General features: G+C 47.9%; 1 protein-coding gene across 1 annotated transcript in view; it reads left to right on the top strand.

Annotated features, from left to right (window-relative positions):
* Positions 1 to 16,838, top strand: part of HSF1 (heat shock transcription factor 1) — a 160,421-nt gene extending 143,583 nt beyond the window's left edge. The window contains exons 13-15 of the mRNA XM_029592291.1: positions 146 to 211; positions 11,440 to 11,506; positions 12,631 to 16,838. Of these exons, the coding sequence (XP_029448151.1) occupies positions 146 to 211; positions 11,440 to 11,506; positions 12,631 to 12,836 (339 nt within the window). The 3' untranslated portion in view covers positions 12,837 to 16,838. The remainder of the gene's footprint in view (positions 1 to 145; positions 212 to 11,439; positions 11,507 to 12,630) is intronic.
* Positions 16,839 to 18,894: the final 2,056 nt, after the last annotated feature.

The raw sequence follows: 18,894 nt of genomic DNA, 5'->3' as shown, positions 1-18,894 counted from the left end.
AGCCTTCTCTCTGAGGCCGCTTGCTGTTTCTCTGTCTGTAAGGCACGTTGCTGGGCGCGTCTCTCTACCGAGTTCAAATGCAGTGAGGGAGAGTGGGATCTGTAGCAAAAAAGCTTTTGACGTTAATTCATTCTTTCATTTGCAGCTGTTCAGCCCTTCACTGAGTGTGACGGACATGAATTTACCTGACCTGGACTCCAGCCTCGCCAGTGTGAGTACCAACTGCAGTGTCCCCAGCCTGGCTTGCACCTGGAACACCTCTGGTGTCCCTGAAGCCCACCCTAGCCTTGCCAGTGTGAGTAACAGTGATAGTGTTCCTGCCTCCCCAGGGAAAAGGGAGAGGGAAGTAGAAAAGGAGCAAAAATACATGGGGTGGTGTGAATGGGAGAGAGTGCACCACACACACTCCACCGTTCACCCTTCTCCTTCTTCCCCAGGGAGAGAGTGCAACACACACACTCCCACCGTTCACCCTTCTCCTTCTTCCCCAGGGAACGAGTGCACCACACACACTCCCACCGTTCACCCTTCTCCTTCTTCCCCAGGGAGAGAGTGCAACACACACACTCCCACCGTTCACCCTTCTCCTCCTTCCCCAGGGAGAGCGTGTACCACACACACTCCCACCGTTCACCCTTCTCCTTCTTCCCCAGGGAGCGCGTGTACCACACACAGTCCCACCGTTCACCCTTCTCCTTCTTCCCCAGGGAGCGAGGGCACCACACACACTCCCACCGTTCACCCTTCTCCTTCTTCCCCAGGGAGCGAGTGCACCACACACACTCCACCGTTCACCCTTCTCCTTCTTCCCCAGGGAGCGAGTGCACCACACACACTCCACCGTTCACCCTTCTCCTCCTTCCCCAGGGAGCGAGTGCACCACACACACTCCCACCGTTCACCCTTCTCCTTCTTCCCCAGGGAGCGAGGGCACCACACACACTCCCACCGTTCACCCTTCTCCTTCTTCCCCAGGGAGTGAGTGCACCACACACACTCCACCGTTCACCCTTCTCCTCCTTCCCCAAGGAGCGAGTGCACCACACACACTCCACCGTTCACCCTTCTCCTCCTTCCCCAGGGAGCGAGTGCACCACACACACTCCCACCGTTCACCCTTCTCCTTCTTCCCCAGGGAGCGAGGGCACCACACACACTCCCACCGTTCACCCTTCTCCTTCTTCCCCAGGGAGTGAGTGCACCACACACACTCCACCGTTCACCCTTCTCCTTCTTCCCCAGGGAGCGAGGGCACCACACACACTCCCACCGTTCACCCTTCTCCTTCTTCCCCAGGGAGCGAGTGCACCACACACACTCCCACCGTTCACCCTTCTCCTTCTTCCCCAGGGAGTGAGTGCACCAGACACACTCCACCGTTCACCCTTCTCCTTCTTCCCCAGGGAGCGAGTGCACCACACACACTCCACCGTTCACCCTTCTCCTCCTTCCCCAGGGAGAGAGTGCACCACACACACTCCCACCGTTCACCCTTCTCCTCCTTCCCCAGGGAGCGAGTGCACCACACACACTCCCACCGTTCACCCTTCTCCTTCTTCCCCAGGGAGCGAGCGCACCACACACACTCCCACCGTTCACCCTTCTCCTTCTTCCCCAGGGAGAGAGTGCACCACACACACTCCCACCGTTCACCCTTCTCCTCCTTCCCCAGGGAGCGAGTGCACCACACACACTCCACCTTTCACCCTTCTCCTTCTTCCCCAGGGAGCATATGTTGGCAAAGGCCAGGAAGCAGGTGGTAGCGTGGTGTTCCCGGAAGTGTGGGAGGGCTGTCGTCTCCCTAGAAATATTATTTCTTATTGTTCCACTAGTCCTGTCCAAATAAATTGGTTATGCTCGGGGTCAACATGATGCGGTGAAACGTAGCGGATGTTAGTTTGTGCAACTCCAGGTATTGCTCGCACAATTGCCGTTTATTTTACACTTTCAAAGACCTCCGCTGCTTCCTTTCTTTGATCCCGGCGCATGGCAAGTGGTTCTTACCAGAGAGTTGTTTGGCGGGTGGAATGTCCGCCAAACCTGTGCGAAAAACCTCCGAGAAGATGAAACCCCAGAGCACAAAAATGGCGGCCGCTTGGTGGGGAGGGGGAAAGAAGAAGCAAGTGATGATTTCTACTCACAGACGCCCTGGCACAAGCCATTGAAAGAAAACTCGACCAAAAGCTGGATACGTTAACCACTCGCATGCAAACGATTCAGGACTCTCTACAAGCGTTTAACACTCGTATGGAGACTGCTGATGTGTTGCAATGAAGATGAGATCACTGTGCTGCAAACGAAAGTTGGAAAAGGCCGTAGCGGAGAAATCCGACAGGTTGGAGGACTTTGAAAATAGATCCAGGCTGCTTGGCCTCCCAGAATCCTTGCCAGACTCTGATTTGTGTCTGACTCTTGAAACTCTGCTACCGGGAGCGCTGGGCTGCCGGATCTGCAAGGCCCGTATGCACGTAGAGCGGGTGCATAGGCTGGGGCAACAGCGTGATAACATAGCAAAACTGAGAGAGGTAACAGCCCGAATCCTGAATTTTGCTCATACGGCAGTGATCCTGAGACGTTTTTATAAACGACATACCTTGGAATATCCAGGCGCCAAGTTTTTTTTATTTCAAGATTATTCCACAGCAGTTGCAGCGAGAAGGGAGTTTTCCGCCACGTGCAGTGCGCTGGTGTCTAAACCAATCAAATTTGTATTGATATTTCCTGCAAAGTTGAGGATATGGCACGATGGGAAAATGAGACTCTTTGAAACAATGCAAGCAGTACAGTTGTTTGTGAATGCGGTGTCTCAACTATCAACATCACCTGCTTTGGAAAACGCCGCAGAGAATGGTAGACCGTCTTCAAACCAGCACAGTCTGATGTGAGAATGGGTTGACTGGTTTTCTTTTCAAGTTCCAGGAACGGCGCTGAGTTAGCAGATGGCTACACTTGCTGGTGGAATTATCTTTGAATATTTGTTTATTCATTTTCTCCCTGATTTCCGGGACTTAGATGTGACCATTTCATCTTATTATACCTTTGTTCAGACTTTATTCTATACTCCAAAGACCATACTGATATGTGGCTGATAGGGATGATTACTTGTCTGACATTTCCTTGCCGGTACTAACAGCTCGTCGATTGGAGCTTTTGAATTGTCCTATCAGTGATGTGGAGATTCACACCACTATAGGTGAGCTCAAGCCCTTGAAAGCGCCATGGTCAGATGGCCTGATAGCAATATTTTATAAGTCACTGCGTGGGGAAGTAGTTGGTTCTCTGAAAAACCTGTTCCAAGAGATGGTTGACAAAAGGGAAAATGTCATACGCCATGAGAATGGCACAATATTATTGTGCTTCCCAAGCCTGGTAGAGATCCTCAGCTAGCTGCATCCTATCATCCTATATCATCCTAATATTGATATTAAGTTATTTTCAAAAATCATAGCAAATCGTTTGAGATTAATTTTGCCTGATTTGATCGCGATAGGATAAGCAGGATTTGTCAAAGCGCAGAAACCTAGCAAGAATATTCGGAACATAGCAGTTATTCAGGCCCTGTGTGTGGCCCAGGGGGTGAAGGATCCAATCCTCATTGGGTTTGACAATGAGAAAGCGTTTGATCGAGTAGATTGGTCCTTTTTGAAGACAGTATTGGAATTTACGGGATTTCAGGGTTTCAATTAGAGAGGAGATTCAAGTTTTGGATAGTAATCCTGCTGCTAGTGTGTATGTTAATGGTGATCTGACACCTCCCCCCCCCCCCCCCTTTTAGTTTAACTAGGGGTACAAGATAGGGTTGCCCTCTCTCTCTACTTTTTATATTATCCCCTTGAGCTACTGATATGAGTCCTAGAAATTTACCTTCAGCATTTGGAGTTCATCAATCATAACAAACTTCCAGCATTAATTTTGTTTGCTGTTGATATTCTGCTCTTTTTACCCAAAGCTAAACAACACTTAGAGACTATACTGACTATGTTTGCCCATTATGGTAGATTTTTAGGATTTAAAATTAATACTGATAAATTAGAAGCTTTGGCTCTGGTAGAAGGATTGGAAGAATCCTGGGAAAATTTTCCATTACAATGGGCTAAATCTCATCTGAAATATTAAGGAATTTATCTTCACAAGGACTTAGAGAAGTGGTATGAGAGTAATGTGGACACAGTTGTCCGTAATGGAGAAGGTTTTCATGGGTAATGATTCAGATGGACTGAACCAAATCACGGTGAACCTAGAAGATGTGGTAGGCCTGATTGACAAACTGAAGAGTAGTAAATCACCTGGACCGGATGGTATACACCCCAGAGTTCTGAAGGAACTAAAAATGAAATTTCAGACCTATTAGTAAAAATTTGTAACCTATCATTAAAATCATCCATTGTTCCTGAAGACTGGAGGATAGCAAATGTAACCCCAATATTTAAAAAGAAAGTAAGTTTTACCTTGAATCAGAGACAGATAGAGGGGTTTCAGGACTTTCTCCGATCTCCGTTCTCAGCGCGCCGCACTGAGGTTCATTCCCACTCCCATTGTGGTTGGGGAACTGGGCAGCCTGGTGGGTTAGGCCCCTCACTTAAGCTCTTTCCTTGCACGCCGTGTGGTAGGCCACGGTGGCTGTTTTTGCATGCTCTTGGGTGTGTTCTGCTGTCCTCTGAAGGCCGTCGGTCTGTGTACGCGTTGTGCGCTCGTTTTTTGGGCGTGCTTTTTACGTGCACAACTTTTTTATGCACTTAACTTGGCGCACAGGTTGTGCGTGCACCTTGCAGTGCTTATTTTTTGTGCGCATTTCATTTTTTAGCGCAAGCCATTTCAACACACGTTTACCGCAGTGATGGCACTGGTAAGGAAGAAGAATAAGCGTCTTCCTATTTGACACCTGTCATATTAGGGCTTTTCAGCCTGACCTGGCTTCTAACCTGTGTCAACACTGTGCCAACGCTCATGAAGAGATGTCTTCCTTGGATTTTGCTAAGCCTGGCTCTTCCCGTTCTGATGATGGGTTGGTCACGGCCTTGACTGGGAGGACGTCATATCTTCTCGTTGTGTTAATTCTCTCTAGCTTTCCATCTTCTCCCAGTTGAACAGCCTTGTTTTATTGTAACTTCTTGGTTTCTTTGCACTCGTTCCATGTTCTTGTTTTCATCCACTCCCCTTGTTAATTGTAAACCAGCATGATATGATTCTATCATGAATGCCAGTATATAAAAACCCTACATAAATAAATAAATAAATAAATCTTGGGTCTCCCTTGACCGGCTCCTCCATTGGCAAGGGCAGTTCTGTGGGACCAGTTTTAGTTCCTTCTGGACTTGATCTGGACCCGGCTGCTTTTTCTGGGTGGAATTTTTTCTTGGCTTCCAAGCCTTCCTTCAGGCGCAGTCCTCCACTTCCCCTATTTCTCTCCGGTCAGACTCTCAGCCAGTGGCTCCTCTCTTTTCCAATGTTATGCTTAAGTACCGGGGCTCGCCTCGGCTCCCTGCGGGTGTTCCCGACAGGAATCCAGATGGCACTGATGATGAGATTGATCCTGATTCCCTGGAAGATGGGAAAATTTCTCCAGCGCTGGAACTGTATTGAATCATGTTGCAGATCTTTCATAGAGATGAACTGCCGGCCCTGATTTCCCAGACCTTGAAACAGCTGGGTGTCCCTGGTTCAGATGCAATGTCGGAGCCGAGGAAGAATCCCATTTTGGTTTCCTTACGTAAAGCCTAGTTTTCCTAGCGTGTAGCAGATGGACTCAGGACCAATGGGTATAGTGTACGCCTGATAGCAGTTGGAGACGGATCAGATTTCAATCTGATGTCAGCCCTAGTACATAGACCCCTGCAGGAAGTGCAGCTCTTCAGTATTTTCCGTCTCCATAGCAGTTAAGGACTCTATGCACGCTAGCACAGCGTTAGAGTAAATTTAACAGAGAAAACCCGAAACAAGAAGAAATCTTACCTCTACAGACGAGCCCCACTCTCCTGCGGTGACACCCATTGGGTCCTTCCCCCAGTTGAGAATTCCCGAGGTGATTTCCGCGTTCCCTCGGAGGTAAGCCTCAGTCCGGCGGCTGACTCTCGGCAGGGAACTAGCCCCTGACATCGGGTGAGGCTGAGAGGCAGCGGGTGCAACCTCGAGCGTGGCGGTGAAAGTATTTTCCCTCCCCCCCCCCCCCCACACCGGAGACCGCCCGGAACGAGACCGGGAAGTGTCAAGACAAGGTAAGGTAGAAGGATTGAGACTATTCTTAAGCAAGCCTTTGAGGCAATGGCGATAATTTATAGATTGCCTCCTGTTGCGCCCTAGTGGAGAGATCTTGTCTGCTTCTCTCTCAGGAGGTTGATGAGCTTGCAGGGAATTCCAGAGCGGTTATGGAGCCTGCTGCCACCTTTTCAGCAGACGCAAGCTGTGATTTGGTCCAGACCTTGGCCAGAGGAGTGGCTTCGGTGCTATTGGCCAGGCGTCAACTCTGGTTGCAAAATTGGTCAGCTGTCGCAGCTTCCCATGCCAATCTTACCAAGATGCCCTTTAAAGGCCCACTCTTGAGCGAGTAGGAGAAACTGGCCAGTAAGTGGGGCAAGTCTCTGGTGCCTCGGTTGCCGAAGGATGAGAAACAGTTGCAGCACCCTTTTGGTATGAGGGGTTGTTTTCAGGGTTCCAGGTGTTTTCATCCCTACAGAGGGATGACCTTTCAGCGGACTAGGCCTTTGGAGGTCTCAGTCCTTTTGTCCTGGGCAGCCCAAGAGAGGAGCGCGCTCGGTTGGTGGACCTTCCTGCGCTTCCAAATGAAGGTTAGCTGACCCATCTTCCAGAGCAGGAAATAGTGGGACATCTCTTTCTCTTTTATCGGAGGTGGGTTGAGATCACATCAGACCACTGGGTCCTGGAGGTGATACGCAAAGTGTATGCACTGGAATTTCGCCTGTTAAAGCGTCGTTATTCCTCTGTGGTTATTGCCACTTTACTCTGCGCTCACAAGTTCTCCACTTCTTTGGCTTATGTGCAGGTTTGGAGAGTTTTTGAGGCCTGGTGTGAGGAGTTAGGTGTTCTTCCTCATTCAGTTAAGATCCCTCTCCTGGATTTTTTGTAGGATGGCTTGAATAAAGGCTTGACCCTTAATTCCTTGAAGGTGCAGGATGCAGCTCTTGCCTGCTTCAGAGGCCTGGTGAATGGTATTTCCTTGTCATCTCATCCTGATGTGGCCCATTTTTATTTTTATTTATTTCTTTTTTTAAGAGAGTGAAGCACCTTAGGCCTCCCTTGAGGTTACCAATTCCATTGTGGAGTCTTAATTTAGTGCTGGACATTTTGGCGGGCCCTACGTTCCGACCACTGCTCAGCCTTTCCTTACAGTTGTTGACTTTGAAGACTGTGATCCTGGTGGCTGTATGTTCTGCATGTCAGATTTCTGAACTGCCAGGAGCCGTTACTTTGGGTGACTCTGAGGGCATTAAAGCTGTGAACCTTCTTGCCCAAGATAGTCTTGGATTTTCATTTGAATCAGGCCATCTCTTTGCCATCCCTGGATAAGGTCAGGGATGCGGAGGACTCTTGCCTTTTGCGCTCCTTGGATGTTAAGCGTCTTGTCGTGCGGTATCTGGAGGTCTCTGAGTCTTTTTGAAAGACAGATCGCCTGTTTGTTCTCCATGGGGGGAGTAAGCAGGGTGCTCAGGCTTCGTGGACTACCATAGCTCGTTGGATTAAGGAGGTGGTCATGGCCACATATGTGGATGCTGGGAAGCCGTTGCCTACTCAGGTTAGGGTTCAAGCAGTGTCATGGACGGAGGTTAGTCTGTTGTCTCCCGTCGATATCTGCCGGGCCACGACATGGTCCTCCTTACACACTTTTTCCAGGTTTTATCGTCTGGATGTGCAGGCCCGGGAGGATGCAGCTTTTGCATGTGTGGTGTTTACTGGATCGCGGGCAACCTCCTATCCTGTTGAGAAGTAGCTTTGGAACATCCCACTGGGCCTGAGTCCATCTGTCTACTGCTAGGAAATAGAGAAATTACTTACTGATAATTTTGTTTTTCTTAATGTAGACAGATGGACTCAGCTTCCTACCCTCGGCTGCCACATGAGTGTGTTAGTAGTCCTCCCGTGGGGCTCTGGGTCCCAAGGGATTACTGGTAAGTGTTCATCCAGTCCTTAGCTTGGGCTACCTAGATTCTTACGTGAGTTCAGTGTTTATGGTTGGGTGAGTACAGTTCTGGTTACCTGTCTTTAATCAAGGTTTTTGCCAGTCTGTCCACAGTTGCTTTTGAAGAGAATACTGGCAGGCTGGGGTCACTGCAGGGTTATGTTTACTGTGACGTCAGTTTGCTCTGTCTCCATCTGCTGGCAGGGGAACATAAACCCATTGGTCCTGAGTCCATCTGTCTACAATAAGGAAAACGAAATTATCAAGTAAATAATTTCTCCAATGTAGATGTGCCTTCTGCTTGAAAAGGTTGGGAAATTCTGGACTAACCAGTTTAATGAGGCATGAACTTTTGAGGACTGTCTGTTTCTTAATGTGAATAAGCAGGCAAAAACAGGATTGTATCTTCTCTGTTAGAGAAACCTTTTGTTAGGATATGAAATTGGGCCATCTAGCAAGGATGACCCTATGAGCCACGCATCTGGCAAGGAAGAGGTAACGTCCTGGTGGACAGACTCAGTCAGATTCTAGCCCTCTACGAGTGGTCTCCAGAGAGAAAAGTAACAAACAGTATATGTTATAAGTTGACCACTCCCATCGTAGATCTATTTGTGACTTCTCTGAACAGGAAGATACTTTCTATCTAGTATAGGATTAGTGGGCAAACTAGTCTCAAATGCTTTTTCTGTATTTTGGGTGAAAGGTTTTTGTGTGCATATTCTCCAGTCCTTTTATTTGCAAAGACATTATTAAAGCTCCGGAGAAAGGGGGAAATCATGATATTCTTTTGATGCCTTTTGGCTGAGACGGATTTGGTTCCCTGTCCTTCAGGAGATGTCTATTAGATAAAAAGTTTGGTTGAGGAATTCCCCAACCCTCATAACTCAGAAGCGGGGAATATTACTTCATTCCAATATTAGGTTCCTAACCCTCATGGTCTGGATGTTGAGAGGGAGGTAATATCATATCCTTCTGACTTTTAGGAAAAATTCTACTAGAAGGTACTATGTTTTCAGGTTCCTCCCTAAGGGGGTGTCAACCAGTCAATCATCCTTCCAACACTTTTTGCCAGGCCTTATGTTCACAAAGGTGAACAAGTGCTGTATAATTTGGACTGCAAAAGAGCCTTAGCCTTCTATCTTGAGTAGAATAAACCCTTAGAAAGTCCACTCAGCTTTTTGTTTGTTTTGATTCAGATAGATCAGAGATGGCCATACCCAAATGCATTCTTACTAATTAAATAGATTGCCTCTTTCTGTTATGTTCAGGCAGGTCTGACTTTGTTGGGTCTGTCAAAGCTTATAATGTGAAAGCCATGGTAGTGTCTGTAGCCCTCTTGAGATCACCCCCATAGAAGATACCTGTAAGGCTGCAATGTGGAATTTGTTCACACCTTCACACACATTATTGTTTAGATAACTTCCAGCATGACAGGAAGTGTGATCAGTTTGTTCTGCAAGTTCCCTGAAGGTTAGAATCCAGCTCCATTCCCCTTAGGGCTTATTTTTATTATTTCAGGTTGTCTTTTCAAAAACAAAAACACAAAAAAACCCCCATAAAATAGAAAATGGCTTGTTGCCAAGAAAAGCATGTTATTTGAATGTTTGCACCTGTTCTATATTTTCTATTTTTGTTTGAAAACGAGTTGTAGCTAGGGATTCTCACATTTGTAGACAGTATATTTCTTGTCCTCAAAGAAAATAAAGTTGCAGGATACAAGTCCACACATACCCACCCTCTTCCCCTTTGCATCTAACTTGCCAGCATAAGCACTAGCAAGTCAGATGCAAAACATTGGTAAGGAAGCCAAAAACAGATTTTGAAAAGAAGTTTGCTGTAAAAGCAAAAACTCATAATAAAAACTTTTTCAGTTACATTTCAGGTAAAAAGGCTATCAGAAAGTCAGTTGGACCAATAGATTACTGAGGGGTAAAAGGGGCATTAAGGGAGGAAAAGGCTATAGAGAGATTAAATGAATTCTTTGCTTCAGCCTTTACTAAGGAAGATGTAAGGTAGATAACCATGCTAGAAGTGAAATATGTAAAGGTGATGATTCAGAGAAATGAAAGAAATCTCAGTGTACCTGGAAGATGTACTAGGAAAATTAGCAATTAAAAAGAAGCAAATTTTATTTAAACATTTTTATATACCGAGAAATGTTGGGATTCTATGAAGATTGTCTCTTGGATTAGCTTTCTATGAAGATTGTCTCTTGGGCTAGATTTCTATGAAGATTGTGTCTTGGGTTAGCTTTCTATGAAGATTGTGTCGTGGGTTAGATTTCTATGAAGATTGTGCCTTGGGTTAGCTTTCTATGAAGATTGTGCCTTGGGTTAGCTTTCTATGAAGATTGTGCCTTGGGTTAGATTTCTATGAAGTTTGTGCCTTGGGTTAGATTTCTATGAAGGTTGTGTCGTGAGTTAGCTTTCTATGAAGATTGTGCCTTGTGTTAGATTTCTATGAATTTTGTGCCGTGGGTTCGCTTTCTATGAAGATTGGGTCTTGGGTTAGATTTCTATGAAGATTGTGCCTTGTGTTAGATTTCTATGAAGGTTGTGTCGTGGGTTCGCTTTCTATGAATGTTGTGCCGTGGGTTCGCTTTCTGTGAAGATTGGGTCTTGTTAGATTTCTATGAAAGTTGTGCCGTGGGTTCGCTTTCTATGAAGATTGTGCCTTGTGTTAGATTTCTATGAAGGTTGTGTCTTGGGTTAGCTTTCTATGAAGGTTGTGCCTTGGGTTAGATTTCTATGAAGGTTGTGCCTTGGGTTAGATTTCTATGAAGATTGTGTCTTGGGTTCGCTTTCTATGAAGATTGGGTCTTGGGTTAGCTTTCTATGAAGGTTGTGCCTTGGGTTAGCTTTCTATGAAGGTTGTGCCTTGGGTTAGATTTCTATGAAGGTTGTGCCTTGGGTTAGATTTCTATGAAGGTTGTGTCTTGGGTTAGATTTCTATGAAGGTTGTGCCTTGGGTTAGATTTCTATGAAGGTTGCGCCTTGGGTTCTGTCAATGACATCACCTTTCCTTAGAGAACACCTGTTACAGGTCAGCAACTTTGTTTAACTGTGGGTTTGGAGCTGGCTGCACAATAGAATAGCTTTGAAGTCTTGGGCATTTTCTGAAAAGGCAAGTAAGAATCTGTAGAAATAAAGTGCTCTTAGTAACTTTCTAGCAAATAAGAGAATGCGAGCAGTGTTTGCAGAACTCTGACTTCTGCAGTGCGTCATGGTAGCTTGGCCACAGGTTCCTTTTGAAGTCTGCATCTCTGGGTCCTGTGTCTCTAGATAATGTGCACTTATGTCTCCTAGATACAGGATCTGCTGTCCCTGCAGGAGCAGAAATCAGCAGAGAACGAGACCAATGCAGCCGACGCCGGTAAGAATCCCCACTGCTTCTGGACATTATAAGTACTGTACCCAGTGCGAAGGTGCGTACATCTGTGCTAAGCATGGAGGGGCGTTTTGCACATTTCAGGTTGAGTGAATACGGGGTGAGGTGGTGCAATCTAACTCTGCACAGTGCAGGTCTTTTACCGATATATTGAAGTCGCACCTTTTTCTTTTTATTAAAGTTGTATTTTGTTTGTTTTGGTTTTATGTGAATTTTTTAAGTAGATTTGTTTGAAAAAAAAAAAAGAAAAGCTCCTCCCTGCAGATCCTGCTCGGGGTCTTGCCCATCTATGGGGCACCCACCCAGTGTGCACCTGGCCTCGAGCTAGCCCTGGTATTCCTGCTCCTCAGCCCTTTGCTGTTTGGGTTTCCTCTCCTGCCTGTCACTGGTCTCTTGGAGATCAATTTTTAACCATCTGCTAAGCAGATAAGGGAATCTGTTAATTTTTAGGTAATATTCAGCTGAATGGTTTCCTAAATGTAGGCAGTCAGACTCTGACCAACTTAATTTAGCACTGAAAATGGGTGCTAGGCAGACAAGTCATAATCACACCGCAGGAACGCTCCTGGAACCTTTTTCCAGCAGCTGCATTTCCCTGCAAAACCTTTAAAAAGCAGAGATTTTACCCGTTATCTCCAAAGGTAGCTAGTTAAGGTGTCAATTTTGTAGAAAGTTTGGTGTTTCTGTTTCCTCACTCCTGAGGGCATAGACAGAATGAGGATTGATCTATGAAAGCTTGAGAAGTGGGTTGTGTGAGAACTAAACTTTCATGTAAAAAGATTCAGAATCGTGCACTGGGAGCGCAGAAGAGCAGAGAAGGCAGTGCAGGATGGGAGAGAGGGGATGAGATACCGATGTGCAGGCAGAGAGCAGCCTTCCACATGAAATGGTGCAGGTAGAATTTAAGAGGATGTGAATGTGCCCGGAAGGTTCCTGGCTACAGAGGAAGTGAGGGTAAATCCAGAGATCAGCTGGGGGTCTGTGACACGGCACCAGGCAGTTAATTAGGACGACTTGATGGGGGCCTTATGGGTCCTACGATCTTCATGTGCTGCGAGTCTCTCTCCTGTTGCCTCCTGCTCTCTACCATTGCCCGTTGTGTTTTGCAGGAAAGCAGCTGGTCCACTACACAGCACAGCCTTTATTCCTGGTGGACTCGAGCGCTGTGGACGTGGGCAGTGGGGACTTGCCCATCTTCTTTGAGCTTGGCGAAGGGCCGTACTTTGCAGACGGGGACGAGTACTCGGACGACCCTACAATCTCGTTGCTCACGGGGGCCGAGCAGGCCAAAGCCAAGGACCCCGCTGTTTCCTAAGCTTTGAAAGTGAGAGGGAAAACCAGGAAGGGACAGATGCAAAGAATTCCGGGTTCTCTGCCGCCTCCTGGCTCACTGCTACTTCTCCAGGACGGCCGCCGCCAAAGGCTTCTGTTTGCGAGTGTTGTGTGTGTGAGACGCTCGGAATCCGACCCGGGTAGGGTTGTAGCAGTGCCTCCTGGGGAAGAAGGGGGTAGGTGGGCAGCCCGTGGGGAAGGTGCATTCAGATGCCGTGGACGAGGACCCCTCCCCGTTGTACCTGTGTCACCCGCAGAACCTCTGCTGAGGAGGACCGAGTGCGATACTTTTGGACCTGCAGTGGGACGGAGGATGGAGCACCACAGAGCCTTGCTGCAGAGTGAGGTCACATTGGCAGTGCTCATGCCGTCTGGGCTGCGTTCCTGCTGCCATGTGGGAGGCCTTCCTATAGGAGGAGGCAGGGTTTCTGCAGGGCCGCATGTCCCCTGCTATAGCTGACTCTGTGCGCTTGCTTCCCCGTTCATGGACCCTCCTCCTCTGCCTTTGGCCCTGAAGGTGAACAAAGCATTTAGCCTCCAGCCTTCCTGCTCGTTCCTGCCCTGTGTGTTCCTTGTTTTGCTTAGCAGTAACAATTTGTACATTTACCCTTGAAATTGTTAATAGTGAAAATTGTATTTTTGATTTTTATGTAAGGGAAATGCCCTTTTCTTTCTCTCAGTACATATATATGTGTATATATATATATATATACACACACACACTCACACACAAATAGCTATAGATATATATATATACATATATATATAGTATATATAAATATATACAATAGTGTATAAAGTTGCAGCTTTCTGTGGTGGAGAGTTTTATTTTTGTAAAACGTTTGCTGGAGGGGGGACGGGCAGGGTGTGCCTCCAGTCTCCCTCTTCGGCAGTCAGCGGGATGTGAGGATAGCTTCATCCAGTGTACATAGTGCCCTGCTATCCTCATGTGCAGCAAGGCACGGACGGGATGCATTGCCTGAACCAGCTATTGGGCTGGAGCTGGACTTTAAGATCTACAAGCTGTGTGTGTGTGATTCGGCCCCGTGCGCGTGACCTCCAGTTTCACCCTCCTCAGCTCGCCCTGCAAGTGGACTTTCATCTTGGGAGGCTCACGTGATAGCATTTAACGTGGCTTGATTTTTTATTATTTTTTTTATATAGACTTGTGCAAAGGAATGTAGAGTGATGAGAGATGGCGTGCCAGGTTTCTTGGGTGTAGATTTTTAGTATCTCGGAGCCGTGCAGGCCTTGGTGAATCGAGGAGAAACGCACGGCCAGAAGCTAGCCAGGGTGCGAGTGTCTGTCTGCGTTGTCGTCATTACTAGCCGTAAGGGTACCAAACCATGTAGTTTGGATAGAGAACAAAACGATAAATCTGAGGGTTATACACTAATACATAAAAGTGAAACCACAGAGAAGGATGCCTGGCAGAAAGTAGGATAATCTCTCTCCTCCTGCCCTGCCACCCCCAAGAGAAGAGGGGGAGAGAGCTCTAGAAAACGTGTAGAAAGCCTTTCGTTAGTGTGGTTCAGGAGCTTGGGAACCTGCCCCCATGCCAGGGCAGGCAGTCGCCAATTCAGATTTAGAATCTCTCTCTCTCTCTCATGCCATGTACCCTATACCGGGTTAGATATCTGCTACTGGTGATGTATGCCCAGCATACAGGACGAGAGTCACTTGATGGTTAGAATCTCTGTCTCCAGTGATGTCTTCCTAGTATATGGGGCAAGACTTGCCAACTGATGATTAGAATTGGAGTCCCTGGTCTCAGTGCAGGAGTCACCACCTGAAAGTTAAATTGCTCTGACCCTGTATGCCATGTTCCCTGTATTCTTCAGGGAAGTGAAATGGTTTGAGAGATGGGGGGTCAGAGCATTGGCCAAGTATTAATTGGCAGGGGGCGTGGAACATTGACCAAGGATAGATTGGGGGAGAGGGTAGGGTGGGGTTTGTCATGAGGTTGGAGAATGGACTGAATAAGAACGAGTGGAGGTACTAGGGGGGGTCTGAGAGAAGAGGGCAAGGATAGATGGCTTGCCCGAGAAGGTGGCTAGAGCATAGACCAAGGATTCATGGATTAGTGTACGGGGGTGGTTGGAGTTGCAGCCTTGGTTGGATTGATGAGAGGGTTGTAGTATTGACCAATGATGGATAAGTGAGGCAGGGGTCAAAGCATTGCCTGGGGATAGTCTTGGTTGGATTGATGAGAGGGTTGTAGTATTGACCAATGATGGATAAGTGAGGCAGAGGTCAAAGCATTGCCTGGGGATGGTCTGGTGTTGGAGGTTTTGATGTGTGGAGTTGGTATCTGGGCTCAGGTAGACGTTATGGAGCATGGACTGAAGTGCAGGGGTAGATGTATGAATTGGGGAGTTTGGAAGAGTAGGGTTGGGGAGTGGGCTGTGGATGAAATAATTGACAAGGATGGTTAGTTGTGGGGGTGGGAAGCAGAGCCTGTGCCAAGAGAAAAGACTTTCATTCTGTTGAGAGTTTGGGGTTTATTTTTGTTGTGTTTTGCTTAGTACTCAGCGACTGGAACATCTGCCATGTGAGGAAACACCAGGGTAGCAAAGCAGTGGTTTTACATAGGAGCAGAGATATTATGATGGTGTGCAAGCCCTTGAAAGGATGATGCACCAGAGGGTAACATGCCCACAGAGTTGGGACCTTGTGCTGTATCACAAGATATCCGTGAGGACTTTTCCTTGTGCACTGGCTTATTAAAACTCCTGCTGCTTGATTAAGAGTTTTGAGAAACGTACTCACCTCTCAGTCTTCTCTGCCAAAGATTGACATAGTAACAAGCAGAATAAGGTACCTGCTGCAGGGCACAGTCTATGATCAGTGTGTGCAGATGCCTGGCAGATTTGGAATTAGAAGGGCATTCCAGTTTAATTTTAAGACACTTTTGGCTGCTGTGAGCTTGAGTTTGGGTGTGTTGAAGAGCAATGCATTATATTGAGTATGATGCAGTACATTGCTGAGAACATACTACATTGATGGAGAATAATTCATATCTTTTAAGGTGAAACATGTTTTATATTGGTTTCTAGTTGTTCAGCTCATTGGTTGGTGGTCCAGTTGCATGGTTTCTGGTCATACAACTCATTGGTTGGGTGGTCCAGACACATGGTTTCTGGTCATACAACTCATTGGTTGGGTGGTCCAGACACATGGTTTCTGGTCATACAACTCATTGGTTGGTGGTCCAGACACATGGTTTCTGGTCATACAGCTCATTGGATGGTGGTCCAGACGCATGATTTTGGTCATACAGCTCATTGGTTGGTGGTCCAGACGCATGGTTTCTGGTCATACAGCTCATTGGCTGGTGGTCCAGTCGCATGGTTTCTGGTCATACAGCTCATTGGTTGGTGGTCCAGTCGCATGGTTTCTGGACATACAGCTCATTGGTTGGTGGTCCAGTCGCATGGTTTCTGGACATACAGCTCATTGGTTGGTGGTCCAGATACATGATTTCTGGTCATACAGCTCGTTGGTTGGTGGTCCAGACACATGGTTTCTGGTCATACAGCTCATCAGTTGCAGTTCACTCTCCAGTGAGAGTTGCCCAGGATCTTTCCTGGGCTGGCGATACAGTGACCTGTTTTGGTTTGAGGTCTCAGAGTTCATTGGCCAACATTCTGGTGTCTTGATGCCCAGGCTTCCTACTAGTCATCTTGTTCTTTTTTTTCTTTCTGGGTTGCCAGCTGCTGTGTTTCCCATCTTATTGCCAGGTTGCATGGCCTCTCCATGGTTCCAGTTTCCAGCAGTAAGAGCATATTCTAAGCGATGGCAGGCAGCTGCCCTCTCCTTCCCCTGCAGGTCTCCAGCTCTTTGGGTAGCTGTCTCTTGCTAGCCTTCGTTGGCTGAAGTTCTTCTCCAGTTTGTACTAAGAGCTGAGAAGTTCCTGAAATGTTCTACATTTGATATGTTGTATTTGTTGCTGTTTGATGCATAATAAACTAAGCTGTAAGTTAAAGTAGAGTGGTGTCTGGCTGCTGACTGTCCAGTTCTTAACCCGTCTTTGTTCTGCCTGGGGTCACTGAGCAGGAAGGAAGCCCACAGAATTTCTCCTCACTAGCTGCTCTTCTGTGCCACTCCATCTGAAACGTACCTCACTTTATTGGTGAAAGCCAGGTGAGTGGCACAGCTTGGGAAGTACACTGGTTTCACTCAGAAGAGAGCAGAAGGAGCTCGTGGCGACAGTGAGGAAATGAGCTCTTCGCTGTAGGTACCCGGATCAGTCCAGAACTCCTGAGTTAATTCATCCCTGCCAGCAGATGGAGACAGATAAAGCCTTGCTGACACTGCTTGAAAATCCCTGGCGCCACCTGCAGTAGCTCAGTATTTATCTGTCTCCAGCAGATGGCTGGTGCATTCACCTGCAGGGCTTCTTTTACCCTTGCTGTTTTTTCTAGATTTGTTTTTTCTATTTCGGGTGAGCCTTCCTCCCAGGGGACTGGTTCCTTAAGGAACCATTTTCTGCTCGGTTGAGGTGAACCGGTTCAGGTCCAAGTTGTTCTCACAGGGCAAGCAGGATGGTAGTCCTCACATATGGGTGACATCACAGGATGGAGCCCAATCACGGAAAACTTCTGTCAAAGTTTCCAGAACTTTGACTGGCCCCTACTGGGCATGCCCAGCATGGCACTAATCCTGCAGCCAGCAGGGGTCCCCCTTTAGTCTTCTTTTTTCCGTGCAGCAGTAGCCTCGCGGTAAAGGAGCTCTGCAGAGATTCCTGTCAGGAATTTTCCTCTCAGAATTACTAAAAGTTAAATTGCCCCACAGGGGTCCCTCCTCTAACTTTTTTAAGACCGCAGTACTCCGGTAAGATTTTACCCGTTTTCCGTCGATTACCGTCGAGTTTGGCCCTCGCGGCTTATTGGCTGTCGACTGTACTATGGCTCGATTTTTTGCCATGGCGCCGGGGTTCCGTCAGTGCCCGGACTGTACCCGCAGCATGTCTATCACAGACTCCCATAAAGTCTGTGTAATGTGTCTAGGACGCGAGCACGATGTCTTAACCTGCACCAAATGTGCCCTAATGACACCAAAAGATCGCAAGGCCAGAATGGAGAAGATGGAACTTCTCTTCTGTGCTCAAACCCTGACTCCATCCATTGCATAGACGTCGTCCGAGCCGGCACCATCAACTTCACGCCAGCATTGACCACCGGCCGGTGACCGCCCGGCTTCAATGATTTCTCGGCCATCGATATCCTCTACTCCCCCTCAGGACCGAGGGGATCGCAGGGACAAACATCGCCATCGACAGCGTAAGTCTCGGGCCATCGAGGGAGCGAAATCATCGACCTCACCATCATCCGAGCCGCTGTCGAAGAAACCCCGTCCAGAAAAGGCACTGGCGGTTTCTGTGACCAGGTCACCGAGGCAACCCTCACCCGACAGGGGATCGGGAGCCGCGACTTCGCCTTTATTGGTGGTCCCTCCGGCTATGCATCTGCCTCCCTTTTCTGTTCCGAAGCCGGGGCTACTTGCTCCAGGTCTCCGAGAAGAACTGGACCAGATGGTTCAGGAGGCCATCGACAAGGCGATGCAATGACTTCAGATTCCTCTGACACCGGTACCGATTGCGGAACCAATCATCGACCCGATTCCAGCAGCACTGGCACCGCTGCTCTCCAGGATGGAAGCGCTTATGGCCGCTTTTCCACCGATGGATCCCGGGTCTCTGATGGCTCCGGTGCCCTCCCCACGTACGGTGTCATCGGGAGGAGAAAAACACCGTTCCTATCCCTCCATCGGGAGATCTGCCTCAGCCATCGATGCCGATACGTCCCTCGCTACCGACACGTCCATCGGTGCCCTCGATGCCTATGCCAGTGCCTTCAATGCCTTCATCGGTGCCTCCGAAAATTCCATAGATTCCTTCGGAGCCTAGACCAGGACCTTCAGGTATCCCACCATCCCTCCCCCTCTAGTTCCTAGAGGGACAGGTGCTGATCCTTATGATACCTGGACCGATGATTCCTCTCCAGACACCGATGACTTACCTTCACCACCTTCACCCACTG

This window comes from Rhinatrema bivittatum, chromosome 2 (genome assembly GCF_901001135.1).
Source record: "Rhinatrema bivittatum chromosome 2, aRhiBiv1.1, whole genome shotgun sequence".
Classification (NCBI taxonomy): Eukaryota; Metazoa; Chordata; class Amphibia; order Gymnophiona; family Rhinatrematidae; genus Rhinatrema; species Rhinatrema bivittatum.
Note: the sequence above shows the minus strand (reverse complement) of the source record. Positions and strands in the feature narration are given on the sequence as shown.